Source organism: Alosa sapidissima, chromosome 19, assembly GCF_018492685.1.
Source record: "Alosa sapidissima isolate fAloSap1 chromosome 19, fAloSap1.pri, whole genome shotgun sequence".
Lineage (NCBI taxonomy): Eukaryota > Metazoa > Chordata > Actinopteri > Clupeiformes > Clupeidae > Alosa > Alosa sapidissima.
In genome coordinates this window covers 20,284,671-20,312,480 of record NC_055975.1, presented here as the reverse complement: position 1 = coordinate 20,312,480, position 27,810 = coordinate 20,284,671, and the positions used below count along the sequence as shown (strand labels likewise).

General features: G+C 45.9%; 2 protein-coding genes across 6 annotated transcripts in view; one reads left to right on the top strand and one right to left on the bottom strand.

The window, feature by feature from the left end:
• kiaa0586 (KIAA0586 ortholog) overlaps positions 1 to 27,810 on the bottom strand; it is a 124,393-nt gene that overhangs the window by 54,892 nt on the left and 41,691 nt on the right. For all 4 annotated transcript variants that reach the window (XM_042071795.1, XM_042071796.1, XM_042071797.1 and 1 more), the window contains exons 11-18: positions 24,500 to 24,731; positions 22,828 to 22,941; positions 20,910 to 21,136; positions 8,751 to 8,823; positions 8,048 to 8,311; positions 6,518 to 6,698; positions 5,940 to 6,101; positions 156 to 352 (exon numbers count right to left, since the gene is read on the bottom strand). In XM_042071795.1, the coding sequence (XP_041927729.1) occupies positions 156 to 352; positions 5,940 to 6,101; positions 6,518 to 6,698; positions 8,048 to 8,311; positions 8,751 to 8,823; positions 20,910 to 21,136; positions 22,828 to 22,941; positions 24,500 to 24,731 (1,450 nt within the window). The remainder of the gene's footprint in view (positions 1 to 155; positions 353 to 5,939; positions 6,102 to 6,517; positions 6,699 to 8,047; positions 8,312 to 8,750; positions 8,824 to 20,909; positions 21,137 to 22,827; positions 22,942 to 24,499; positions 24,732 to 27,810) is intronic.
• Positions 10,025 to 13,750, top strand: LOC121692849 (golgin subfamily A member 6-like protein 2). Of its 2 annotated transcripts, none has more exons than XM_042071801.1 (2): positions 10,025 to 10,161; positions 11,848 to 13,749. In XM_042071801.1, the coding sequence occupies exons 1-2, from the start codon at positions 10,036 to 10,038 to the stop codon at positions 13,231 to 13,233; spliced, it is 1,512 nt and encodes a 503-aa protein (XP_041927735.1). In that variant the 5' UTR covers positions 10,025 to 10,035; the 3' UTR covers positions 13,234 to 13,749. The 2 variants fall into 2 exon arrangements, with proteins under 2 accessions (XP_041927735.1, XP_041927736.1); XM_042071802.1 differs by lacking the exon at positions 10,025 to 10,161 and adding an exon at positions 11,097 to 11,178 and having other exon boundaries at positions 11,848 to 13,750.

The following is a 27,810-nucleotide window of genomic DNA, read 5'->3' as shown; positions in this document are numbered from 1 at the left end:
TGACACGGTTACCACCGAGCCAGACGGTTCTGGGCAAAGAAAACCCTCACCCCTAACAATCACAGCCGGCTTCAACGAGCCTGTAATGAGCCTGCCCTGTCAGCGGCCCCTTTAGGGTTTGTCTCACGCCATTAGGTGATGAAGGATGGCCTTACCTGCACCTGGAGCCTGGGAGGCGGACGCCTGGCCTGGTCCGACCGCACCTCCAGCAGCACCACGTTGGGTTTGCGGGGCACCGGGGCTGCCTTTGGGGGCGCAGGGGCGGGAGTGTACGAGGTCGTCACAGTGACGGGCTTGTCGCTAATGACGACGCGGGAGGGCTGGGGGGCGCGGCCGTCCACCCTGGGCTGGCCTGGGAAGAGTAACAGAGGAGACGAGAAGTTCTCTCATTAAAAAGATGTTACCGTACTTGACAGGAGGCAGTACTTACTGTTCCTTTCCAAGAAAACACAAATCACCCCGCCAGTCTGAATAAATAAATCTTCTGCAATTCAAAATGGTATATGATGCACACCGCAAATGGGGCAATTATCAAAATTTGATCAGTAGTCTGTCATTTTCTTCAACCCACCACAGAATACTGGGAAACATATTTCTAATATGACTGCATCACACACACACACAAACACACAGAAAAGATATCTCAAAACATCCCTGTGAGGCTGGACCGCCAGAGTGTGGGGAATGTCGTGTTTGCTTAGTGCTTACTGTTAAGGAATGAATGAAAAATAAACAGAGATAAAGTGCCCTCCTGTTGCTCTCAGTGTGAAGGCACCAGAGAGCCGCCTCAGCGGGCTTCAGGGGCCCCGTCAGGAGCTGTCCACGCTGGGCGCCTATCGGCCCGCCGGCCACAGGAACACAGTCAGCGTCACTCAGACAGGGAGTGCTCCCACGTGCCCTCCTGACACGGCAGGGGAATACCGAGCCTCTCTCTGCCCTCTACTTCACACCTAGTCTGGTCTTCTGGGGGGGCTGAGAAAGACTATACAGGATATCCTACTCCCCTTTCCTCGCCTCACAAAAAGTCAGAAAACACAAATGTACACACACACACACACACGTATGCACAGAAACCCGCACAAACACGTGTGTACACACAGAAAGGCACACACCTGCCAGTCTGGGAACACTGCCCGGGTGCATGACTGGCATCGGTTATGAGGGGGCGAGCGGCGAGACCAAAGTAAGTTCAGCCAATGTGTGTGTATGTCTCTGTGTGTGTGTGTCTCTGTGTGTGTGTGTGTGTGTCTCTGTGTGTGTGTGTCTCTGTGTGTGTGTGTCTCTGTGTTTGTGTGTGTCTGTGACTGTGTGCGTGTGTGTGTGTGTGTGCGTGTGTGTGTGTGACTGTGTGCGTGTGTGCGTGTGTGTGTGTGTGTGTGTGTGTGTGTGTGTCTGTGACTGTGTGCGTGTGTGTGTGTGTGTATGAGACGTGCTGGCTCTTCTGGAACTCCCGTGTGTCTCGGGAGCTGATGAGCTGTGCAGCCGGGGCTCTCTCGGTCTCTCGTCTAGCAACAGCAGCAACAGCAGCAGCAGCAGCAGCAGCCTTCACATTAACATAAATCCACTCTGGGCATGACAATCTACCCCCCATCCCCAAGTACCTCTCTCTTTCACTTTCTTCTCCTCCTCTCATTTCTCTCTTTATTCCTCCATTCTTTCGCTCCTGTTCTCCTTCGCCCTCCCTCCCTCCCTTCCTCCCTCTAACTCTCCTCCCTCTTGAGTCGATGAGACACAGGATGTGCAATTTCCATAATTTGACTGAAGGGCATTGAAACGGTGGCTGCAGGATTGAGTGCTATTGAGTCATACCAGTGCATAGCTATTAGATTTCTCCTCAGAACAGGTGGGCCGAGTTGTGTAACTGTTTCACAAGTTTACAAGAAGAGACGTGGAAAAAAAAAAGACAAAACCAAATGTACATTCTGTGAAGAGAATTGAGGATTGAAGAGAAGGAGAGGGTGGATGATGGGGTGACATTTGTTGGAGGAAAATACAGAGGGAGAGTATCTGTCTGTCGTCTACTATGCAGCAAAGAAAAGAAAAAAACACCAGATAGGTGGAGGGAGGAAATTATCCATTTTGGTTTCAACTCATCTCCCCATCAACCATTTGGAGACGCAGAGAAACAGCGAGAGTCTGAAAGATGAATACAGTAAAGATATAAGAAGGAATAGCGGGTGTGATTGTGTGTGTGTGTGTGTGTGTGAGAGCCAGAGAAATGAGAACAAAGGGGAAAGTATGATTATTGCGAGAGCTTTCATGTTTCCCTGTGACTGCAGAAAGCTGCCGCGTCGCTCAGCACTGCGCCGGTACTGCTACATACGTGCTCATAAATCACGGAGCGGCGAGGCGAGGCGCCGCTTCAGACCCATACTTCACCATGTCTGTGAACAGCCCACGGAGAACAAAGGGCCGCAGTCTATCTGTGCAGCATATATGCGCGCGCACACACACACACGCGCACACACACACACACGCACGCACGCACACACACACACACACACACACGCGCACACACACACACACACGTGCGCATACACGCACACACACACGCACGAGCACAAAGACATATCAAGATGATTTCTTCTTCTGTCTGATGCTGTGTATGTACCGTAGTCGGAGTAAATAGATGGAGAATAGAGTCTTTGGAGGCGACATATCGAGACAGATAATGTGGAAAGCTGAGAGTGAGGGCACATGCATCACTGCTGCTGAGGAGAGCCGAAACTCTGTTAGTCATCACCCGCATAAAACAAAAGACAAGAAATCTACGGAGGTCTGAAAAACAATGAAACACTGTGCTTCACTGCCTGCAACTCCCTGTACCAGCAGACTAATTAAGTTTTAACCACTACAAAGAGAACCGTTGACCTTGATGATGATGATGATGATGATGATGATGATCTCACACACACACACACACTCTCTCTCTCTCTCTCTCTCTCTCTCACACACACACACACACCCTCTCTGGCTTCTGCTCTGCATGTGCTCTGGCAGCAGTGAGTCTACACTTGACTCGGCCGAGGAGGGGAGAGAGGAGAGGAGTAGAGTGGAGTGTGGAGCGGAGCAGACAGCCATTTCCAGCCAGCTGGGCCGCAGCGGCTACGCTAAGCTGATTTGCCCTGGCTGCCTGCTGCAGCGCGCGGGGGGAGCCCGTGCCTGGCAGGGCGTCCACGGATGTGCCCGTCTGGAGCATCTGCAGCAGATGAAAGGCTCTCTGGGGCCCCTGGGAGCCTCCAGCCCCTGCGCAGCCCTTCCCAGCATTCTCTCTGGGGAGGCGCAACAGCAGCGCAGAATTAGGCCAGCGCTAATCTGCAGCCCTCCAGTGTGACACCGCGGGTTTCCCAGAAACCACACACACATACACACACACTTGCACAATAACACATTGACAAACCCCCACACACACAAAGCTTATATGGGGCCTTTAATCAGAGCCTGAAACTCTTAGCTTAGGCCTGCTGTGCGTGCCTTTCTCTATCTATCTCGCTCTCTCTCACTCAAACACACACACAGACACACACACACACACACTTCATCTCATGCACATGGCTCAAGTCTCTGGTCACCCAAGTCTTAGCGAGGAAGCACACACCTTTTTACAGTTTATCAAGAGCTCAGCAAAAGTTGTATATTGCTCCTAAATATGGTCTTATATCACTGAATAATACAAACAATTAAATATTTTTGTATTATTAAACAAAGGCTGCAGTAGTAACAAAACACTGCATTTGTCAAAGGTGTTGGAGGAGGCAGCACAACTCTGGTGCTCACCTCACGACATTCACTGTGAAGGTGCACAGCCAAATTGAGAGTTGAGAGAACGCTCGTCATGGCCATCCTGTTAAATCATCCATCGACGCTTCCCCTTTAAAAATCATCCACACACCAACCTCCCAGCATGAAGCCATCAGAACGGGGGGAAAAGCAAAGGGGAAGAAAAGAACAACATGGAGAGATAAGAGATCGACTCGGAGATGGAACTCCATCCCTCTCTCCTCTCCTCTCCTCTCTCTCCCACGCTAATGATCACCTCCGCATTGCGGATGCGATTACTGTCTCTCTGCCGAGCCCCTTTTGTTTCCCAGGGCCGCGGTGGCCGGGTAGCTGGGGTCATCGAGGCAGACTGGTGAAGGGGTAGGGGGGTGGGGGCCAATAGCGCTCAAGATGGCCTCCCGCCGCGCGGCCCGGATTACTCCATTCACTCCTCTGTTTGATTCCATTTCCGATAGCACGCTTCATTAATCCCTCGCTCCGCACTGGCTACTTTTTGCGGGGGACCGGCAGTAAGTAAATAGCTTGGGCTCTGCGGCGCTAGCATGTGAGAAGGTGCTGCTCTTTTGAACACAGTTTTTAATTACTTTGCTCAAGACAGTGTCAAAAAAAAGAGAGATCTATATATATATATTTATTAATGGCATAAAATCCACCCATGCTACACTAATGAATTGTTTTAGCACCCTGGGTCATAATCCATGAAAAATAAAAAAACCTCATTATCTATTAAGATGAACACGCTTCCCCAAATGTTTTCATAAAACAGAGAAATAAAGGGTTATTACAGTTAATGAGTAGATTTATTATTCCAGGCATAAGGCGGGTGAATCAGACGAGGACTAGAGCTTAAGAAAGGAAAGCGAGAATAAAGGCGCTAATTTTCTGGACCTACTTCTTAACTGTGATGTGATTAAAAAAGAACAAGGCAGTGAGGGTTTTAAATTATACTGCAAAGTCTGTGTGAGTGTGTGCATGTGTGTGTGTGTGTGTGTGTGTGAGAGAGAGAGAGAGAGAGAGAATGTGTGTGAAAGCCTGCATGAGTGTGAGACAGAGAAAAGCTAACAGCTACCATATAATTAAACTTTAAACTCACAGAGCTAAAATGTCTAATTAACTTCTCTCTACTTAGTATTACTTTGTAATGTGTGGTAGTTTTGAGGAGGGGGGTAAGTTAATGGTTGCAGAAAGTGCTGCCAGGGCAATTTAAACTTTCTCAGGCCCTACTGTTGGTCACGTGTTGGGCTGCTGAGATGGAGGTCATCCTTTCCCTGCAGTAGTATTCTTAAAATATATTTCAAAACTCATTTTGTAGACTTCCTTTTCTAGATGCATAATCTTACATGCTTTATTTTTTATCAATAACTTATTTACATTTAATATTATGTTCCTCCAAATGATTTTCATGTATTGGGTTTCGCAATCTTTTGTCAATCGTCTTTCATTTGATATAATAAAATACTTACATTGCTTTTATTTTCTTTTATTCTCATTTCATTTCTATTATTCACTTAGTTGAACATCTTTAATTTAAAGGTGCTATAAGCGATGTGACACAGTTTCTAAGCTAAAAATCTTTTTGTCACATACAGCAAACATCACCTCAAAACCCGCTAGGTGCCTGTCCCATGATAGATAGATATATAGATAGATACTTTATTGATCCCCAATACACTGTAAAAAAAACGCAAAACCCAAAAACGGTAACAAAAACAGCCTGGTCCAGCCTTGACCATGAAACATAACAAACTGTTCCAGCCAATAACCGACGAGATGAGCGATTTATATGGAAACACGATTTTATAAGGAAAATCAGAAGTGTTAAACTGTGCTAATCAGGTGTGGGACACAGAAAAAATTAAAACAAAGTTGTCACCAGCAGCCACAAGATGTTGAACACAATACGTTACATAAATATTGATTATAGGATGATTCCTATAGTCAAGCACCAACTGCAGTCCGGTGATCTATTGCCTGATTTATGCTCCCTTTTCATACATAAATGGATCTGTTTGATTAAAACATTGATGCGTTTCATTCATATCCGTATGGTACGGACAGTAGGCTCCATCCATATTCCATTTTTAACGTTGACCACAAATGAGCTTGCAGACTCACACATGAGACAGGTGACATGACGTGACTGGGCACTCGAGGCTTACCCAGGGGGATGGCCATGGGGATCAGGTAGCCCTGCATGGGGGAAGCTGGGTCCTGCTGGTCCGCAGGCCCAGTAGGGGTGAAGAGGAACCGGGGCTCAGACGCCACTGGGGCTGGGACAGGCTCCAGACTCGTCTGGGTCTTAGAAGACTTCATCTTCACACCTGAGAGAGAGAGAGAGAGAGAGAGAGAGAGAGAGAGAGAGAGAGAGAGAGAGAGAGAGAGAGAGAGAGAGAGAGAGAGAGAGAAAATGAGAGAGAGAGAAAGAAAGGGTGTGAATGAAAGAGAGATAGAGGGTGGAATATATAAGTTTGGAAAAAAAGGAGTGAGTGCGGTAGGAGAGGGATAGTGCCACATTAAAGGACATCAGAGAGGAGGAATGAGGTTAAGGACGACAGAATTGGAGCAGGAGAGACAGCATAACAGAAAAAAAAGGGAGAGAGAGGGAGAGGAGAGAGAGAGATAACCGGTGAAATAAATGGAAAAAGTCATTAAACGGAGGTTGGCCACCTCAAAAGAGATATCCTTTAGAAGAGCTCACTGTCTCCCCTTGGGAAAGGCCCCTAACTAGATGTCTCACCTCTGACACTCTCGATGACTTTGGGCCGCTGGGCTTTTGACTGTGGCGACGGAGAGCTGAAACGCAGGTACGGGCCTTTCTTCAGGGTCCGCCGGTGGCCCTCGTACAGCGCCTTCCCGTAGATCTTGGACAGGAACTCCTCATCGTCCCTTCTGTCCACTCTCACATCCACCTCCCTAATCTGTGGGGATATCCCATAAAACCACACAAAGCTCCTGTTTACACATACATACATACAATGAACATTACATATAAGTACGGTCATTCCCTAATGACATTTCATACACGATGATAAATATGACAATGTGAATGTTGTAAAGTGTAAAATAAAGTAACTGGAATCAGCGGACACTTTTACAGAGGACACTGGATAGCCAGTTAAATAAAGGCTTTTTAAATGTTTCTGAAGAAGAGTGCCTTGGATTTCCCTTTTTCGACAAAGAATTGTGTTTGAACACGAACCCGAGCCGACCGATTGCCACAAAGCCACTGCTCCACCACCCGTTAAGCTGTCTATATAATGTATAATGATGCATCTGTTGCTTTGTCTATCTATGGTATTACATCCATTGTCCAGTAAAAGTTCAATTCCTTACCATATCGGAAACTAAGAGAACTAGTGCCACCAAAAAAATGGACATTCCTTACATAGAGGATTCAGAACGGAGTTTAATACAAAGGGAGACCCAATATGAACTTCTATTGAGGGCAATCTTGACCACAGTGAATGAGTAATGACCACAGTGACACGTCAGGGAGCTCTTGTTAATCATCTGCTAGTGGTGGCACATCTTTTAAAGGGCAACACTGCACGAAACAAAAAAAAAAAAAAAAAAAGCTTTGGTTGCTAGGAGTTGTTGCATCTCCGGCGGATGCCTGGCAACAGGGGCAGTCGTTAGTGAGGGAGCCTGCCCCGATCGAAAGATAAGCAGCTCTGTCTTTTGTCTTACACTTCTTATTTATGGCCATTCGATGCGGCCGCTAACAGATGGCTGTCCTGCACACCTCATTAAGTTTAAGTGCAATGCAAAGAGATTGTTTGAGTGTGTGTGTTGTGCGCTTGCATCCTGTTATGGCCAAGATCAGTCACAGTTAGCAGAACGCAGTCACTAGGCCATGGTGTACAGTGAATTTTAAAAGGTAGTTGGACAGCCTAATGCATTTGGTGTTGTTTTGGGCGCAGGCTCCAAATGGTATCATGACTGCAAGATTAATGTGCAATGTCAACTTCAATCTGAGGGGCATTTTCGATTGCAGGCGGGGCGCTCAACTGTGTCTATGCAAACAGAGAACATTTCAAAAAGAAAAATATTCTTTATGCTTAACAACTCAAGTTGCGTTTGCAGGTCAACACAAAAGCAACAAACAAACACAACCACCCCCCCAAAAAAGTAATGTTACAAGCAGAGCTCAGGAAAATACCAAACGATTTTGAATAGCTGCATGAAGTCGATGGTTGCATACCTGATATGGATATGGACTGCAAAATGTCAAATATGAATTCATATACACATGAAACACACAGCTTACCGCATGTGGCTTTTGCTCTGGCTGCTGCTGCTGGGTGGTGTGTGCGGAGGAGCTTGGGAGAGCCTGCTTGTTTGGCGGCTGCCTGTTCTCCTGGCCCCTGGTGCTTCTGTGGAGGGGCCTCTTGCTGGCTGCTGCCTGGGGGCCTCTCTTGGCCCCGGGCCTGGGGTCGGAGGAGCCTGCTGCGACCGCCTTGCCTTCCCCGCTCGCCTGCTGGGCAGCCTCTCTGCTGCGCTCCCTTTCAACTTCCTCCCGCACCAGCTCGTCCTTGGTGAGAAGAACAGAGGGAGTTCAGCGGAGGAGAGAAACTGTCTGACAATGACGGAGGGTCAGCTTTGAGGCCATCACAAAATAAGCAGCAATAAATTAGTTTTGCCGATAAAGGTCTCTGGTTATCTGGTTGCAGATTATACAAGGACAGATGCTATTCACATAATATAATTCAATATAATTCAACACCCAAACACTGGCAGGCCCTTGGGACCTTGTGCTGTTGGAGGGTGGCCTACAGTACACCAAAGGGCAGGGACTGAATTGTGAAAAAATGAAATCCCAGTGTAAGAGAATGAGGAATTGTTCTGAAGTACAAATGACAGTGACAATGTTATGTTCCATAACACTCAAGTCTGAGATTTAAAAGTTGCCAGAACTGCAGTTATCTAATCATTGGGTTGCGGAGGGGCTTTAGTCATACAGCAGAGCTCACCTGAATCTCTTTATTTAAGGTGTTGATCCAGGCATCGACAGTCCTCCTGATACGCAGCTCCTCACTGGCATCTCTGTTGAGGAGGAACAAGGAACACAATGAGGAATTAGCTCGAACTACTAACTCAACACACTCAACACACACACACACACACACACACACACACACACACACACACACACACACACAGACATAAACACTAAACTTAAACACTGTCAACACCAGCAGATAAGCCTCTTGTGTTAATGCTACTTATGAAAACAACGACCCTGTTAAAACTCTAGTTTTCAGCTCAGGCGCTTTGGTCTATTTACTAATTACTACATCAGCAGAAAGCAGCGGTCAGGTTTTTATTTCTTTTCATTTCTTAATATCATCATTGAGCAGCAACCCATAGGAATGCTGAAGTATAATATCGTAAAAAGAAAATGAGCGTATGTAAATGAATGTAAATATTCACGTGACTTCTGGGAAAGTATTGACGGACAGATACTGGGTATCTGTAACTGCTGGCTCCCATTTCCTGCCGTCTGTATCCATTTTGAACGGGTCCGGCTGGTGATTTTACTGTGCTTCTATATAGCCTGTTAACTTTTTATATCAGTTTTATTGTGGTCCCTGATTAATCATATTCGGTCTACTACACTTTCACCTTGGCTGAGGCAGAAGGAAAGATTTAATGACCGTATCAATATTCAATCTCTTGGTTTTTCAGAACTAAGTCATACACAACATAGTGTTAAAACTTGTATAAATCACGTCTGGATGTTCACATTTACTCCACTGCAGTAATGGACGCTGTTACGATGCATCTCCTAATGTGGCTTCACACAGAGAGGTGCAGGCTTATGGAGCAGATGATGTTGCTGATACTGTTCATGATAAATGTACATTTTAAGATAAGCATCACATCCGATTGATTTTTGCATGCTTGTTCTTGGGTTTTATCATAGCACTAATGGAAATACTGATGACAGATGCTCAGTGGGGCTGAGAGCATATGAACAAAGCTGTAGATGTACCTTGGCCAATTCTCTCAAAACAGTATCACTATGATATTGGCACCTTCATATAAAACCTAAGCTATACAGTACATATTGTGTTACATGATGGGTTCTATGGACTACATTTACTATTTTGTATTTATTTTATATTATATAAATGAATACATGGAATTGCAGAATTGCTTATACATAGAACATGCTACCTCTGAGTCATGATGATGTCACAAAAGAGATCTAGAGATCATCATAATATTGTAGGGGGGGGGGGGGGGGGGGGTACCATGGTAACGGGATACATTCCAAAAGTACAGCATTATCATGTTTTTGAACACATGAAGCAAATTCGGAGACAAAGAAGTTCAGCAAAGGAGGATATGATGAACTTCAATTGTGAAAAAAGTTTTTTGGTATGTAGTACTATATTATTTATTGATTTTTATATGCATCATGAAAATTCTAATAACTCTGTAAACAACTGGCCATCAAATGCTCATTATACTATGAATAAACAAAGGTTAGACTTAGTTAATACGTTTTATAGTATCTCTAGTATTACAGTAACATATGCATAACATGTAGGCCTGGTATATCACATTCAACTAGCAGACATATTGAACTGGGGTCAGGGTTGTTATCAATCAAATACACTGGAGCCCCTAGAGTTGGTTGTTGAGAAAAGGAAGATCCAGAAACTGTTTAGCATTATGGACAACATTTCACATCTGCTACATGAACTACTGGTCAGACAACAGAGTGTTTTCAGCTGGAGGCTGCTTCAACATCGCTGACTGTTATAGATAGTCATTCCTGCCCACGGGTGTAACAATTTACAATGACTCCCCTTTGTGTCATATTCTAAATGTATTTATTCTTGACGTGTGTACAGTATGTCTGTGGTATATGTTTATATTATTAATTGCTGCTATAACACCATCATTTCCATTTGGAGATGAATAAAGTATTCTATCTATCTCTTGTTATCAATATAACTTTCCATTCAGGACAGGGTCCATGTGGTCTGTGGCAAATATAGGCCACACCTGTAATCTGCTTACACACATGCTCAGGCTACTCGAACGGTAGCCTATGGCTCTAGTCAGACGTGCTTTGGCTTGCCTCTCTTCATTTGGACAACAAATGGAAAATATACTCTAACAATTAGTTCTGAGCAATGCTGTTGGACATTTTAGGCTAGCCCACAATTCTTGCAAATAGAAATAGGGAAAAAAAGAGAAAAAAGTATTTGGTAGAAGAGTTGGACTACCATTGCAAAAAAGGCTGTGAAAGAAGAATTCTAGTGATGTTGACATCACATGTAAGAGATGACATCATAAAGGCACATTCTAAAAGGACTCCTTAAATCCTGAGGTTATTTGTTATGCTCAGAAGTGATGATGAATGACCAAAAGTTCAGATGCCTCTTGGTAAGAGCCAAATATACTCTTAACATGTAATAGCTAGGCTAGAATTAATTGACAGGAATGCTCTACACAAGGGACATTACTGTGAAGATACCTTGTGCTTCACTTCCACTTAAAACGTATTGTATCATGGCAGGAGGAAATAGCAGAGTTGATTAATGCAGCTAATCCTGTCTTGACCCGACTTAAGTCTGAGTAATTATGATGGTGACTGTCATTTGTATAAATATTACATGGAGATATAATATAATTCGAATATCACTGCTAGACCTTCCCCCATTCATGAGATACTGTCTTTTCTATAGGGATGGAAAAACTATATAGCAAGACCATATTACTGTTAAATACTAATCTGTCATTTAAATAGTCAATAACAAGAATGTGCTCTATGACTATTTTGGCTAGGCAACACATCAAGCAGGGCTTCATTTGTGTACTACTGCTGATGAACTCATAACTCAACACGGTTTCCTTTTGAATAAACAGCATGTGTAATTTAAATGATAAAATATATACACAGTACAATTAGGCCTCTAAAATAGTTGCTAGTTGTTAGCATTTAACCTTTCATATACAGCTGAATGATATTGAGTTCTTGGTATCACAACCAAACTCACAAATTATATATATTATATCTGACTGATTATCTCTATCTTATTTCCCTCTGACCAGGATGGCATAATATGCGAGGAGGTGAAGAGATACATCACCAATCGCGAGACGATTATGAAGTCCTGGGTCATGGAATGGACTGAGAAAGGTCAGCAGTACAATAGGGAAGACATGGAGCACCTGAGAGAGGAGATGGAAATCCTGAAGAAGAAGGCCGTCCTGCCTCATAGACAAGACTGGAGGACCGGACTAGAGAAAGTCTGGGTGAGCGAGGAGAAGGAGGAGTGTGTAAGAGAGAGGAGAAAGATGGCTGATCGAGAGAACGAGAGAAAGAGAGAGATGGACAACGAGAGAGAGCGGATGACGATGCGTGTCGAGGACCTGGAGAGGCTGGTCAGAGAGCTGGAGAGGAGGCTGCGGGAGAGACATGCGTCGGAATATGTGTCGGGGCATGGCCAGGAGGACCGACTGCGACAGATGGAGGCGATGTTCTTACGGAAGCTGGAGAAACTGGAGCAGACGCTGGACACAAGGGTCATAATCACCAAAGAGGAAAATAATACATATATGATGGAGGCGTGGGCTAAGAATGCTTCTGGTGAGGGGCACAATGATGAGAAGCTCCCACCAACCAAACCACCGGTGGTGGGGAAGGGAGAATCTGCTGAAATAATGGCGCGCCTGCAAGAAACTGAAAGAGCCATTAAGGAGATGGATGTTCGGATAATGGAGAAAGACAAGATACTTAAGGATAAGGAAATTCAGATGATGAGGAAAGACCAGATTCTGAGGGATATGGAACTTCAGATGAAGAAGAAAGACCAGATTCTCAAGGATATGGCATTTCAGATGAAGGAGAAAGATGAGCTACTGCAACATCAAGGGGCAGAGTACAGATCCAAGTTGGAGATGATTGAGCAGCAAGTTAGGGAGTTGACCGCTGCGAATTCCACACGAAACAAACAGTGGTGCAGCTCGGTGGCCAGCCTGAGGACCAACGTGGATGATGAGACCACTGATGAGGAGCGCCAGTCATGGACGAGCACCGGAATGGGCAGCAGTTGCTCTAAAAGGAGAAATGGGACGAGCAGGAAGGTGGCGGCTCGGAGGAGTGCCAAGACCAGGAGCCCTCGAGAGAGCGACACGGAGAGGATGAGGAGCAGGGGGAGTCAACAGTGCGACACGTCGGCAGACAGCGACATCAGTAGCATTGCCAGCGCCGAGCCAAGGAGCTTGGCTGAGAAGAGTATGGCAGCCAGTGAGCGTGTCAGTGAGCGCTTGGCCGACAGCAGGCCGCAGACACGCACCAGCCTGGACAAGACCTCTGCGGGCTCCGCCGCGTCCCTGGCTAAAGTCGCTCTCGGAGCTGATGCGGGTCAAGGAGAGAAGGGGAAGTCTTGGAAGCGTGCCTTTGGCGGCTTGTTTAAAAAGAAAACAAAAAAGTAAAGCAAACATTGGAAGAATTGGTTTTTTTTTGTGGCTTGTATGAGCTTTCTAAAGCTTCATTAAAATGTTCACCTTCACAGTATTGGAGTGGGAATAACATTTATTTAAAACAAATAAAAAGTAACTAAAACTCTCCATGTGGTGGTGTTTTCCTCTATTGTTGTACTGACTCATCCACTCAGCAATAGGGCAAGGAGGACCAAGAGAAAAAAACAAAACAAAACAAAAACATGTGATTGCTACCAGCAATTTACCAGAGAGAGAAAATCACAAGTGCATTCATGAGCTACGAGCAAAAAAAAAAAAAAAGTTTTTCCTTTCAGCCAGACCTTAAGTAAGAATAAACCTATCCTTGCCTTCAATAAAATATAGCACTGCCACCTCTCTCCCCTGCCCAGGGAACAGATTGTGGGATGAAGCCCCCTTCAGTATTAATATTCTTCTGTGCAGCCACTCAACAAATAATGTGAATGGGGCGGCTGTCTGCTGCCCTATTAGGCTATCTCTGCATCCCTCATTATGCTTTATAAATCAAGCAGATGAGAAGAGAAAGAGAGAGAGAGAGAGAGAGAGAGAGAGAGAGAGAGAGAGAGAGAGAGAGAGAGAGAGAGAGAGAGAGAGAGAGAGGGGGAGAGAGAGGGGGAGAGAGAGAGAGAGAGAGAGAAGAGAAGAGAAAGCAAGGGGGTGGGGGGTGTTATAGGCATCCATACAGAAACAAAGATACACACAGACACACACAGAGGTTAAAATAAGCTCCGATGGCTCTTCATCCTGTCAGGGAGGCTGAAGGTGACAGCAACACGATAAGACCACAGCATACGAGTGCCGGCGCCTCCTCCATCTCCTGTGCTCCACTCCACTCCCGCCCCCCTCTTGCTTCAGGCACATGGCAGCGAGAGTGAAAGGCAGTCTGGGGTGGTGGAGGAGAGGGGAGGAGGGAGGTAGGGCGGCAGGAGATGTGGTCTCACAGATGCGTGCACAGACTACAAGCACAATATGGCCGCAGCTAGAAAAAGGGGAGCCCACCAGTGCCATATCGGAGGATGAGAGTGCTGGAGAAGAGAGAGATGAAGAATGAGATAAACACACAGACAAGGAGACTGTCAGATGCAGACAGTCAGAGAGAGAGAGAGAGAGAGAGAGAGAGAGAGAGAGAGAGAGAGAGAGAGAGAGAGAGAGAACAAGCAAAAGAAAAAGAGAAAGAGACAGAGAGAGAGAAAGAAGTCACGTAGAGGAAGGGAGAGAGATCAGGGGCTGCATTGCAAATGCTGCGGAGGGCGAGAGGCCAGCTGCTGTCTCCGGGCAGAGAAAGCCTCCAGCCTGATCGGGGTGCGGTGGGGCAGGCAGCTGGATGAGAGGAGAGAGAGAGAGAGAGAGAGAGAGAGAGAGAGAGAGAGAGAGAGAGAGAGAGAGAGAGAGAGAGAGAGAGAGAGAGAGAGAGAGCACTGATCCGCCCAGCCCTCCCTCCATCCGTCCCTCCCTCTCTCTCTGCTCCATCAATCCATCCTTCCATCAATATGTCCATCCTCAATTCCCAGATAACCCCCCACCCATGTCAGAAACCCTGGCGTTGAGCCTTTGTGACAATTTTGCTACTGCCGAGTGTGTGAGTGTGTGTGTGTGTGTGTCTGCTGTGCAAAATGGACTCGCCTAATCAGATGATGCTTCCAGACACTTGATTCAAAATGGAGCACAATTGATCTGTGGAGCTGAAGGTGACCTTCAATTAACCCTCGCAATCCGCTTGTGCTCTGTGACATGGTGTCCCGAGAAGAATCACTCGATACTGTCATTATCCTCCAGCACAATCCTCCAGCATTCAAATGCCCATGTTAGGCAAAGTGTGAAATGTTAGAATTGAAATGGGTATTAGTCGGTGAGCGCCAAACCTCACAGTGTTCCTTCCTCCCCCCCCCCCCCCCCCCCTCCTGCTTGTTACACGTTGTTCATTTGGAGCCAGCACCTACGGGACAGTTAAAAGGTGCTTGAGAACCGTGGTGTATTGCACTCATAGGAAAATTAGAAGACGACCATTTCTTGATTTTAAAACATGGGTGACAAAAAAAAAAATGGTCAGAGGACCGCAACTTGAGGTTTTCAAAAGTAGCATTGTAATACAGTTACAATAATGACATTCTGTGGAAAGTCTGGCATAAAGAGGGAGAGGAATCCCACAAAAAAAAAAAAGAAATTTTGCTAAATGTTCATAAACTTTGAAGAGAAGACGGGAACTCGGCCTGGCAGAAACCCAAACAAATAACTGACTGAGACGAGCTGGGGACTCAAGTAAGGAACAAAGAGCTCTATAATGGAAAATTGCTTTTGATGAGACAGGGAGTCGAGCCAAGTCCCCATTGCCTTATGTAAGAACACCGCTGGGTCGCCAGGTCAATCACCAATCATCAGCCTCACCACACTAATGACAGCAATTACGGCTGGAATTAAAAATAAATTCCAAATTCCTGGCTGAAGTGTAAACGAATTAGACGTTACGCAACGTCATGTTAAGGGGTGGGCTGAACGCAACATCTACTTTTGCGTTCTCATTTAATCCTCTTGTTACGAATTCTGTGATTGTTTTCAGTTCCAGGCAGCATGAATGGGAGAGAAGAAGGCTTTCAGTTAGTCTTTCATTGGACTCACATTAATATGGCTCCAGTTTATGTTGGCAGCGGCAGGTGATAATATCATACCATCCAATGAATTATGCAACACACATTCCAGCCTGTTGTATCAGTTTTTTTCCCCCCATAAGCAAAACAACATGGTAATTAATGGTGTAATGGAGAATAGGTAAAAACATTGCCTTTATACAAGAGCACAAGTCTGCAGGGAGGAAACCCCAGGCATGTTAGATGGAGGGGAGGAAAAAAAAAAAAAAACTGTTGGAAACTTTAACGCTTGCAAATGGGCTTCATTAATATTTCAGTGAAATGGATGGCGCACATAAAATCATAACCCAGCCTCGTTTTGCCGTGTCACCCAGCCAAATGAATAAATCCATCAATGGTGAGTATGCCGAGCGTGATGTACTAGCATCTCGTGTCTCACTGCTGCTTCCCAAAGTGACACTGCCACCTAAACCAGCAAAACAAGCGAGCATCTGGCAAATTGTGCACCTCAACCCCCCCACCCCCTACTTCCCTGACCTTCTCTCCCCACACTCAATGACCTTTCAGAAGGGAGAAAAGAGCAAAGTCATTACGGAAGGGAAGCGCCATCAAACAGCATGTTTATGTTTTTTCTACTGAAGCAATGAGACGCGCGGTGATTAAGGCTGCCATTTTGGAGGTGATTACGATAAGACGGCCTCACATTTCGAGTTAAATAAGGAAGAGATCTGTGTGTTTGAGTTTAGGGAGTTCAAACTAGTTAGAGCTACTGTCTGCTCCACACAGAGTACAAGAATCTGGATTTATATGTGAACTTTGGAAAACCTCCAGGTGTGTCATACAAATTGTTACCACATACAGCCCTTAACGACCACTTTCCACTGCTAAACATGCAAGCTCATGCTGCAAGTGTCATGCTTTCACTAAAAACACACAGTGTCCAAGAGCAAGTGATGTTGTGCCATTTTGTTACACTACTCTACATCAGAAGTTAATTGTCCGTCTCCCTTGGTCCAGATGTGTATGATTTATGGTAAAGAAAAGCTACTACTGATTTACTGGTGCCATGAGCACTCTGCTAGTGGCAACATAATGCATGGTCCAAAAAAACAACCCTTTTCCCAGATATCACTCTGGACGCAAAAAAAAAGGGGGAAGGAGCACGTAGAGTTATAGCTTCCATATTACACATCCTTGTGATATATTCATTAAGACAGTGGAGGACTGGACCAGGGGCCTACAGCAGGCTGCTGGGAAATCTTGGAGATGTCCGTCCCTATGTACATCTTAACTGCTCTCACCATGTCCTGGGGCAACAGTCTTTATTAGGAGCCGTTTTTTAAATATATTTTAGTCGCTTGAAACAACACTTTAGCACTTAACCTCTTTGCCTCTCGCCTCGCAGAAGTTTTCCCAGCTGGAGAGAGGGCTCTGGCTGCGTGTCGTAAACCATAACGCGCTCCCACCTCCGGAGAGAGGGCCCATTTAAAGTCGGATTGAGACAGGGCTGAGAGCAGAGATGGAGTCTGACCTCCTGCTACTACAGCTGCTTAACCCTGCACAATCGGCTCCTCTCGCGCTTCTTGCAGAGCTGTTATTGCAGCGGCCGACACACGTCTGCTGAGAAATGGCCCTCGTTTGAAGGAAACAGACTATTTTCTATTCCATAGCAGCTTGTTTTCCTTCAATTTTTTAGGCATATAAAACAGATACAAAGGCACAGAAACATGGCTCTCCAGAGAGTGTGACTAGAACATAAATCTGAGGACTTTTGTGTGCCGTATTCCTTGGGCATTAGTCATCCAGGCCTTGGGAGAAATGCTTTGAAAAGCTTTCCTCCTTCGGAGGAAAATTATCCTTAAGACAAGTACTTCCGAGCTGCCTGCACGCAAAACGAGGCGTTGTGGTCACTTTGACAGTCCTTATAGTATAAAATTATATTAAGTACAATTCTACTTCTAGATTGGTTCCTGCATGAGACTTCAAAGGAGATCTTCAAGAGCAAAATCTTTCATTTTGACATTTTTAGTTTTAAAAGAAAGTTGAAGGCTTAATGGGGTTTTATTGTTAAGCAGTCTGTGTTTGTCATGAGTTCTGTGAGTACCGCCAATTGCAATTTCAGTCCTCTTGAGAAGGGCATTTTGCCCACAAATTATGCTTCTGTGGTTGTGCCAAAATATTGCAAACAATACTATCAGCAACACAATACATACATGAACTGTGTCTCTTACAAACCCACACAATGGAAATACTTCATTGCCTTCCTGACAATTGCAGTGTGCGCTAAAAAAAACCCTACTTATCATGACCCAACCAACAGCAACCCTTTCCAGATGCACCTTGGCCTGGAACAAAAACAATTTTTTTTATAATTATTTTTATTTGCTTTTCAGAGATTACATTGGAGTCCCAGTATGCATATCAAAACAAAATATCAGATCTTTACCAGCATAATCTCTATTCACACAAATCACCCAGCCGCACAATATTTAGATAGGCTTACACCCATATACACATAACATACATCTACGCCCATATCCACATACCATACATCTACCCCTGTACACACCCCCACACCCACATAATATATAGATAAACGTCCACATCCCAACCACACTCACAAACACAAAAGGTTCCCCATCAAAGCCAGCTCATCAATTTTCCTTACTTGCGCCTTTCATAAAGCATTATAGATTTCCTGCCATATTTTATTAAAATGTTGCTTTTTATTTCGGTCCTCCTGCATTGCTTTTTCTATGTTTAAATACTATCTCATCAGTCCCCCCTCCATTCTTGTAAGGTCAGAGCCTGTGTGTCCTTCCAATGTTTTAAAATTAGTTTTTTAAAGGACTGAACAGGAGGAAAACATCACTCGCCATCCCACTGGGTATTTCAGATGGTCGGTTTTCTGCAAGAGAAATACTGATGCAGTTCATTTAAGCTGCATTCTGCGGTTATTTGCTAACCAATTTTGGATTTCCACCCAGATCTTTGGAATCTTCACACATTCCCAGAACGCATGTACTGTATGATGGTGTCTTCCTGAGAGCAGCACTTAACACAGAGGGTTGAAGAAGAGGAATCAAATGTATGTATTTTGGGCATAGTGCAATATATTCTGGTCATAAGCTTATATTGTAAAAGGCGGAGGTTTTCATTGGTAGTGATAGCATTAGTTAGGTTTAAGCATTCTTTCTAACTTGTATCTGTATCTGAATGATTTCTGCTCGCTTTAAGAGTATCTTTTCAATGGGTGATAGTTCTGTATCATATTTTAGGACACCATTTTCTGTTATTATACATTTAAACTGTAAATATCAGAATATTTAGTTAGGTTAAAGTTGTTTTTAAGCTGCTTAAATGGAGTAATTTCATTCTAAAAAATTATATCCGAGATAGTCATTACTCCTCTGTTTATCCATGAGATCCCATTTATTTTCGTATTTTGAATATGATGGCCAGGTTATTCCAAAAGGTGAGTTGTCCTAGGGACACGGATATGATCTCATAAAGTATCTTTTAATTCCCTCCATGCTTTTAATGTACTGTTTATTACAAAACCTGCATGTTAAGATTTTTCTCTTAGAAAAAAATAGCTAAAAACCAGTTGCCTGCCACAAATTGGTTTATCCAGCTCTTATCTGAACTATTGATTACTTGCTTGATGTACTATGCCTGTGCTGCAAGATAATACAGTTCCATATTTGGGATTAAGTTTAGCCCACCTTCCTTTCTGCTGCTTTGGAGGAGTGTCCTGCTTAACCTGGGAGCTTTGTATGGCCAAATTAATGAACTAAATAGCCTGTTGATGGTTCGAAAGAAATCCTTTGGAGGCATCACTGGTATTGTTTGAAAAACAAACAGAAATTTCGGGAGCCATATAATTTTTTATCAGACTAATTCTACCGATAAGATGAATTGGTAAGTCTACCCATTTGTCTAAGCTTGTTTTCAGGTCTTTGATTAATGAAGTGTAATTATATTTGTAGAGTTTAGTTTTATCCATACTAATATAACAGCCTGGAACAAAAACAAAACAATTAAAATAAATAAATAAGCAGAGGCAAGGCGAGGCGCGTTGACCTCTGGAGGCTGCGGTCTTCGGCTTCACACTTGACATCTCGCATTGAGTTTATTGGGTTCAGCAGAGTGCCGACAGCATGGAGGCATGAAGGGACCACCCCTGACAGCTGCCAATCACGCTGAGCGTTCCGTTTGGCTTGGCCCTTTGCTGCCTGGAGTGTGCTCTGAGGCCCACTGTCACTCAACATGGCACACACACACACACACACACACTCATACACACAGTCGAACACGCACACTTGAGACCCAGATGGAACTCGGGCACACAACACCGCACCTTGCCGCAGTCTACACAGACTACTTGTGTCAGGAGACTAGTTCTCATAGCATTAGGGGCACCGAAAAATGGAAGGCAGCCAAGGTGATAATATTAATCTTGCTGAAATGATAAATTTGTATCACTGCAGGGGGAATTCATATTTAAGTGACTGTCCCTCAGTCGGGCACTGAAAATGACACCGGCAGCGAGGCAGGTAGTAGCCTACTGAAAAAGAATGGAAAGAAACGAAGGAAAAGACAGAAATGTTGCTCTAGACTCTTCTGCAATCATGGACACCCTGTAAGGCACGCCGTGACATTTAGAAAAGCTATTGCTCGGCATTCTTCACTGTCACTCTGCCGTTCCACACCGTCCTGAATTTAGTGCCTCACAGTGTAACTGCACACACAAAAAACGTATGGCTGACCGTCTGAATACATATGTCTGACAGAGGGGAGTACAATTTACGTGATGTGGTGGCATAACCTGCAGTCATTGTGCTATTTATATGCTAACAAGTACTCATTGTGCTATTTATGTGCTATTTATGTGCTAAGAAGTACTCACACATTTTACATATCATAATATTAAAATGATGAATATTACATATCATAATATTAAAATGATGAATATTACATATCATAATATTAAAATGATGAACCACATTCAGGGAGTTGTCCCTCGTTTTGTCTTCCTACCGTCCCACTGCGTGCGACTCCTACCTGTTGTTGGCCAGCGCCTCCAGCTGCCAGTGCAGAGCGTCAGCGTCTCGTGCCCGCAGGAGGGCCTCCAGGTTGTCTTCCAGAACCTTCCGGCTGTGGCGCACTTCCCTCAGTACCCGGCCGGCGTCCTCGAACATGGAGGGTGGGGCCGGGTGCTTCTGCAGCAGACTTGGCCGACTGAGAGGCACCGCTGTGGGCATGAACACAGCTGAAGCCCCCTGAGGCCGCTGGGAGAGAACCAGGAGAGAGAGAGAGAGAGAGAGAGAGAGAGAGAGAGATGGAAAGAGAGGAAGATGGTTGGAAAGCTGCAGGTAAAATAGACTGATGTCTCAATCACAGAGATTTCAATTAACAGGAATATTCTTTCAGATATGGGTATAACTGTGAATTTGTGTGTGAATTTGTGTGTGTGTGTGTGTGTGTGTGTGTGTGTGTGTGTTGGGGGAAATAGAGAATATTATTTGATGAGAATATACAGACAAAAAATATAACACCATACGATGATGAAGTCAGAGCTAAACAAAGATAGCCGATACATGTTGTTGAAGTAAGCGGGTAGACAGAATTCCTAATTTAAAACAATAAGATGAGGGGACAAACAAGCAAAACAGTGATATAAAGAAAGACAAATAGATGAGAAAGAAAAGGTGAAGCGAGGAAGAGACCAATGGAAAGCGGCGAGTCACAGCGAGAAAAAATGGCGGCGGGTAATAGCCCCGTTTGGGTGACCATCCATCTTAATCCCCTGCTTCCTCTAACCATTCCATTCGTTCGGCAATCACGACACATTGGTTTGTGTCGACACATTGTGCTTGCTCGCCCACTCGCTCGGTCCTTTTTCTCCCCCTCGTGCTTTTTCTTTCCAGTGTGCGTAGCTGGGTGCAGCTGCGAGTCCTTGGCTGTTTCCCTTTCATCCTTTCTCCGAATATAAATCTATCAGCGAGGACCGTAAATCCATCATGTCGGGGAAGAGAGGAGAGAGATGAGGAGAGGAGAGGGAGGGAGGGAGAGATGTGGAGACCACGCATCCTCACCTTGCAAAGACAGGCCAGGCGACCTCAACCTGCAAAATTCGTTTTTTTATAAATATTTAGCTTTTGGCTTTTCCATCTATTTATTCATTCGTTTTAAAATCAGAGCAAAAGGGCCCGGAAATGCTAAAGACTGAGCAAGGTCCTGCAAAACTAGCACATTATTTTCCCCTCCTGACTTAAAATGAGTCGTAGAAAACAGGGGGACGAAGAGGGAGTCAGACCATCTTTCATTCAGTCGGATTGAATAGGCCCTCAAAGGTGAATCGCATTTTCAGTCCGCCCGTTTGGTTTTGTTTACTGCGAGTTCTCATCAGTTTATTTTGGATGACACTTATCTCTCGATGAATCAGACTATGAGGGGGCGGTAATTATGATGGCACTGCAGGACGTCGAACTTCTGTCTGAATGTCTTCTCTGATTGGGAGAAATAGAACAGCAGCAGCAGCAGCAGCAGCAGCAGCAGCGACAACAACAACAACGACTACGACAACAACAACAACAACGACAGCGACAACAACGGCAATGTGAAGTATGGTAAAGCCAGGCCTATTTATAGCACCTATTGTTTCCTGTTTCTGCACACAGGTGTGAAGTGGTGATAACGGCGCTTGATTTATCTCGGTAGTTGCCGTTTCTTCGGAGGCGACGGTGGCGGCAGCCCGAAGCCGCAGCCCTGCTGTGGTGCCATTGTGTCCGCGCCACACCGGGGATGCAGCCGTGCACGGAATGCACAGAGGCGAGAGGAGAGGAAGAGAGAACAGGGGAAAAAAGTCGCGAGAAAAAGAAGGGAGGAGGAGGAGAAGGAGAGAGAGAGAGAGAGAGACGAAACAAAAAAACCTTGTAAACCTGCCACTGCAGAGGCAGTGGTTGCTATGGGAACACACCATGGATACGGCGGCGGGCGGGGGAGGGGTGGCGGCTGGAGCTGGAGCTGGAGCGGGTGCTGGCGCCGAGTTGAGGGTGCTCCTGCTGCGCTCCACAGGAAACGCATCATGCGCCTTCGAGAGGAGAGAGAACGAAAATGAGGAGAGAGAGAGAGAGAGAGAGAGAGAGAGAGAGAGAGAGAGAGAGAGAGAGAGAGAGGGAGAGAGGGAGAGAGAGAGAGAAGAGCAACATCACAGTCTCCGCCACTTTATCCCAGTCTCCATGCTCACAGAAGCACTTTTTACAAAACCACCATTAAACAGCCTCCATAAATAACCATTAGGGTTTCGATGCACCCTGCGACACATTACGTCATTCCGTGGCCTGTTAACGTTGTAACAGATGACAAAAAGGGTTGTGATGATCCAGATACCAAATGGTTAGTTATGTTTTTTATTTATGGAAAAACCCCATTGCACCTTGTAAGGCATCTCTCCTGATGACAGGACAGGTGTGCATGTTTTATTGCACAGAGAGAGGGGATGAGTGACATTCGATTAAAGTGCGGAGCACGTAGACAAGGAGAGAGGTGTCATGCTTTTTTTCTCTCCATGTCTGTCTCTCTCTCTCTCTCTCTCTCTCTCTCTCACACACACACACCCACACCCATCACGGCCAAAGAGCATTCCAATCCTGCATCCTCAATTATATGCTAATGTGTCATTTGCCTTGTGACACATTATTCTTGGCTGATGGAATTTTTCAGCCGCAAAGGCGTGCCTGGAAACTCAATGCCCTGGCTGTCGGAGTGGGGGTGTGGGTCTGGGGGAGGTGGGGTTGGGGTGGGGGTGGGGGGGGGGTTTAGTTGGGGTAGATACGAGGGGGGGTGAACAGCCTGTTACAGAATGAGAGAAAGGAAGCAATACATTTTGTGAAGAATGAAGAACTGTTGTCACTTATTAGGGGAGAAGAGGAGGACAAAGCTGGTGCTGGAAAATTGTTTTCTGGTCACTGAAATACCCATCTGAAAGAGGGTGATTGTTTGTGTGTGTGTGTGTGTGTGTGTGTGTGTGGGTGGGTGGGGGGGGGTGGGGGGGGGGGGGGGGGAGCCAAGAGTGGGGACTCTATCTCCTCCTTGATTTCCTGCCTGGTGAGGTTCTGAACGATTAGTGTCTGCTAACATGGAAACCCTAAAAAATGGTCAGTTTGGTCCAATCGGCAGCTGGTCTGATTGGAGTCGCCAGCAATCGACAGGTTGATCGACAGCGTATCTGCAGTGAGTGTGTGTGGGGGAAGGAAAACACACTCCCCTGTGACCTGAAAATGGGCACACAGCTGGAACAACACACCTTCCACTCCCTGTAAGTCTCAAAGGGCATCTTGGGTCCCAGGGGCAGGGCTGAACAATAAGCTGCTATATTAAAAGAGAAAGGCTTGAGCTCCTTTCAAAAGCTTTGCTTTTTGGACAAGTCTGCAGTGCTACAAGCAGCGAGGGAGGGTAGGCTTTTGAGATTATCTTATTGCTTCCATGACACTGCATGAAATCAATCAAAAGTTTCAGTGTTTGGACATCCAAAACTTTCTGGACCACAGGCTTGCCATAGACAGTCCTAAGTATGACACATTATCTCTACGCATGTGCCAAACAATGTGGAAAAACATTCCCCATTCCTCTGTGGTGTGAAACCTGACCTGCAGCAGGGTTTGCATCTCGCTCTTGAGTCGGCCCAGGTCCTGCAGCATCTCGTTTGCCTTCTTCACAGCGGAGCTGGAGCCCTCCGCAGCCTCTGCTCCAGACAGGCGCCCTGGCTCAGCAGTCCCGCCCAGCCTGGGCTGCACGTCCTGGGGCCTCCTTCCTGAGAGCTCCCCTAGATCTGCCGGAGAGCTGCCGGGGGAGGTCCTGTCATGTCGAGACTGGTCTACCCTAAGGAGAGGGAGGGGGAAAATAATGAAACTCTCAAGGTGATTTGAAAATAACTATGACCCCTCCACACACACACACACAAAAAAACGACTCAGCAGAGTGCTAGAGACAAACAGTTGTTCAACATTAGTGGTGTCGGTAAATATCTGGCATTTGTATCAACTCGACATGAAACAAAAACCTCACAGTGGGAGTGAGAGTGGCTCAAGAATACGGACACCTGTTTCCAGCGGCCCCTGTCAGTAAATGATTGTCAGTTGCTCCCAATGGCTACTCCAACCCCCCCCCCCCAGTCCCCCTCTTGTTCCCGTTCAGCCGCATAAACAAGGCCAGCATCCTACGCGTCAGTCTCTGACCTGCGAGAGAGGGACCACCCTGCAGTGTGGACATGCCAAGTGCTTTTGTGTTGCCTCACGCTCACTTGAGAAAAAAGACAAAAGAGGAAAAAGAAAAAAAGAGAGAGAGAAAGAGAGAGAGTGAAAAAAAGAAAACAAAATCTCCATCTGGCCAGAGAGGTGATTAGCCCTCTGGGAGCCAAAAGCACATTACATGACTCACGCCGTGGCCCGCCTCCAGTCGGCACCACGCTCAGCTGCCAGCAAAAATCAATGCGGTAGGCTTGGGCCCGACCGGGGGCATTGTGTTTGTGAAAGCGCCCGGCTGTGTGCAGTTCTGAGTGTTTGTTTGTACGATTCTGAGCGTTTATGCATGTGGGGGTGTGTAAGTAGATGACTTTGAGGGTGTGGGGACGGTGTGTGTGTGTGTGTGTGTGTGTATATATATATGTTTGTAATGGCACAAGGGGCAGGCCTCAGAGGTTCATTCAGAGGACAGGCGTTCCTCCTGTTGATGCTACCAGCATCATTAATCAGTGTCTGATGGAGAGCATGCATGCACACCCTTAACCGAACACACAGCCAGACATTCTAATGTACAGCGCACACACGTAAATGCAACTGAATAAATAAGCTCAGTAGGTAGCTGGGCTGTTGGGTTCTGTTCCCTCCTGTCAGAGAGAGGAAACTGCTCACCCCGCCTGTCACACAGGCGAGATGCTGAGACTAGTATCGGCTCAAATTGAGGCTGAAGGGTGTGTTTATCCTGGCCTCTCCACCAGTGATAATGGGGAGGGGTTCTCAGGGAGGAGAGGGGGGGTGTGTGGGGCAGGCAGAGGGGTAACAGGGGGGTCAGGTCTAACAAGTTGCGGCCAAAAAAGGGGCCCAGGGGCGAGGGGTGTTTTGAGGGGCAGGGTCTGCTGATCCATCTCGAGTTACGACGGAACCCCGACAGCTTCAACACTGCTGTACTTGTGCGACTCCGGGGCAATTAATCACCATCAAGACAGTTTCCAGCCGCTGCCGCCGTGCTAACGCACTCCAAATCCACACAAAAAGCACTTCATGGTGCCTCGTGCTTCATTTTTTTCTTCTCTGGTCAAGGAAAAACAAGATGGCTGGGGGGAAATTTAACCAACAAAAAAAACAGACCATTTATTCGTAATTTCCAAGGATGTCATTCAAATGCAAAAGTAGCTGTTGCAGCAGACACTAGTAGGGGGCTTTTCAGAGAAATAGAGAACTTTACGCCGTCCCCCAACCCCCCTCCTCTCTCTTCTTTTCTGTCAAGTCAGGAGACGAACGCGCAAATGGGAGCTCCATTCTTCTCCTCAAATCTCGGAGTTTTGTTTGTGTTTATTTGTTTGTTTGTTAGCCTTGGATGGGGAGGGGGAGGAGAGTGTGTATGCTTTTTTAAAAAACCCTTTTCACACCGGGGAGAATAATTGAGGGATGCCAGGCGGGCAGGCGGCAACTGGACTCATTACGCCGGCGAGACGACAGGCCCGAGCCGTAATAAGGCCACGGGGTGGAGGGGAGATAATGGCGTCCAGATCACGACGCCGGCGACAGACGGAGAAGCCCGCCGCTAATAAGGCCAAGAGATGACACAGAGATTGTGACGACAAAGAGAAATGAAATCAAATGGTATGAACGGAGTTTTTTTTGGGGGGGGGTCAGGTGTGAAAGAAAAGGTGGGATAGAGAAAGATGACTAGCGACTACAGTAAAGGGCAGATTCATACAATAATATGGAACAAGAGCGACTGACCCAAACTGAGAGTGACTGGACCCATAAAAGCAACATACTGTATTAGAGCTTATGAGTCAGAGAGGTACATGTGGACGAATATCCAAATGCACACACATACAGAATTACATCTTCTCTCTCCCCCCTCCCTGAGTGTGTGGCAGGCATAGGCATCTAGGAAACAATATGGTGAACCTGCTTCAGCTGCTATGCAAAAGAGCTATAAAGACAATAAAAGGTGCTGATTCAGTTGTGTTCACATTTGAGAAATCAACATTCAGTACATTCTTGCATTCTGAAACTGATTCTGTTTATGTCAAGCTGTGCAGATCCAGGAAAATAGCTGTTTAAGTAGCTGCAAAAGGTGAGTTTGATGCATTGGACCGTTTGTTACAGGTTTACACGTCTCTGTGAGCCTCCTGAAAGTCAACGCGGTGCCATTTGTCTCTATGTGTAAGTGCTGCGCTGGGGCGTACAGCACCTCAGCGGGCAGGCAAATGTATCTTCGGAGCGACAGCACAGCGAAATTTCCCTCTCAAGGTTAGGTGCTCAGGCAGGAAAATATGAGGGTGAGGGAGGGTGGGAGGGGTTGGAAATAAACAACCCCCCCCCATCCCATCCCACTACACCCCAAGCAGGCATCTTCAATCAGACTTAAGATGGCCCACAGAAAGCGCTAATCCATTTGGAGCACAACCGTGTGTCTAACTGGAGCCAGGTCCCCCCCCCCCCCCCCCGGCCCGTGTTCTTTTTTTTTTCCTTGCTCAAATTGATTAGAGACATAAATAGGAAGAGGTGGGGGGGGGGGGGTGGGGCTGGAAGGGGATTAAGACAGAAAGACCCTCTATCGAGGTCATACTATGCTAATGTCTGTCCTTCCGCAGGAAACAAGAATTATATATATATATAAAAAATAAACAGGAGAGTAGCGGTGAAAATCAAGTCCCAATATCTTCTAAAGCAATTACTGCTCTCGCCTTCCCACTCCTCCTACT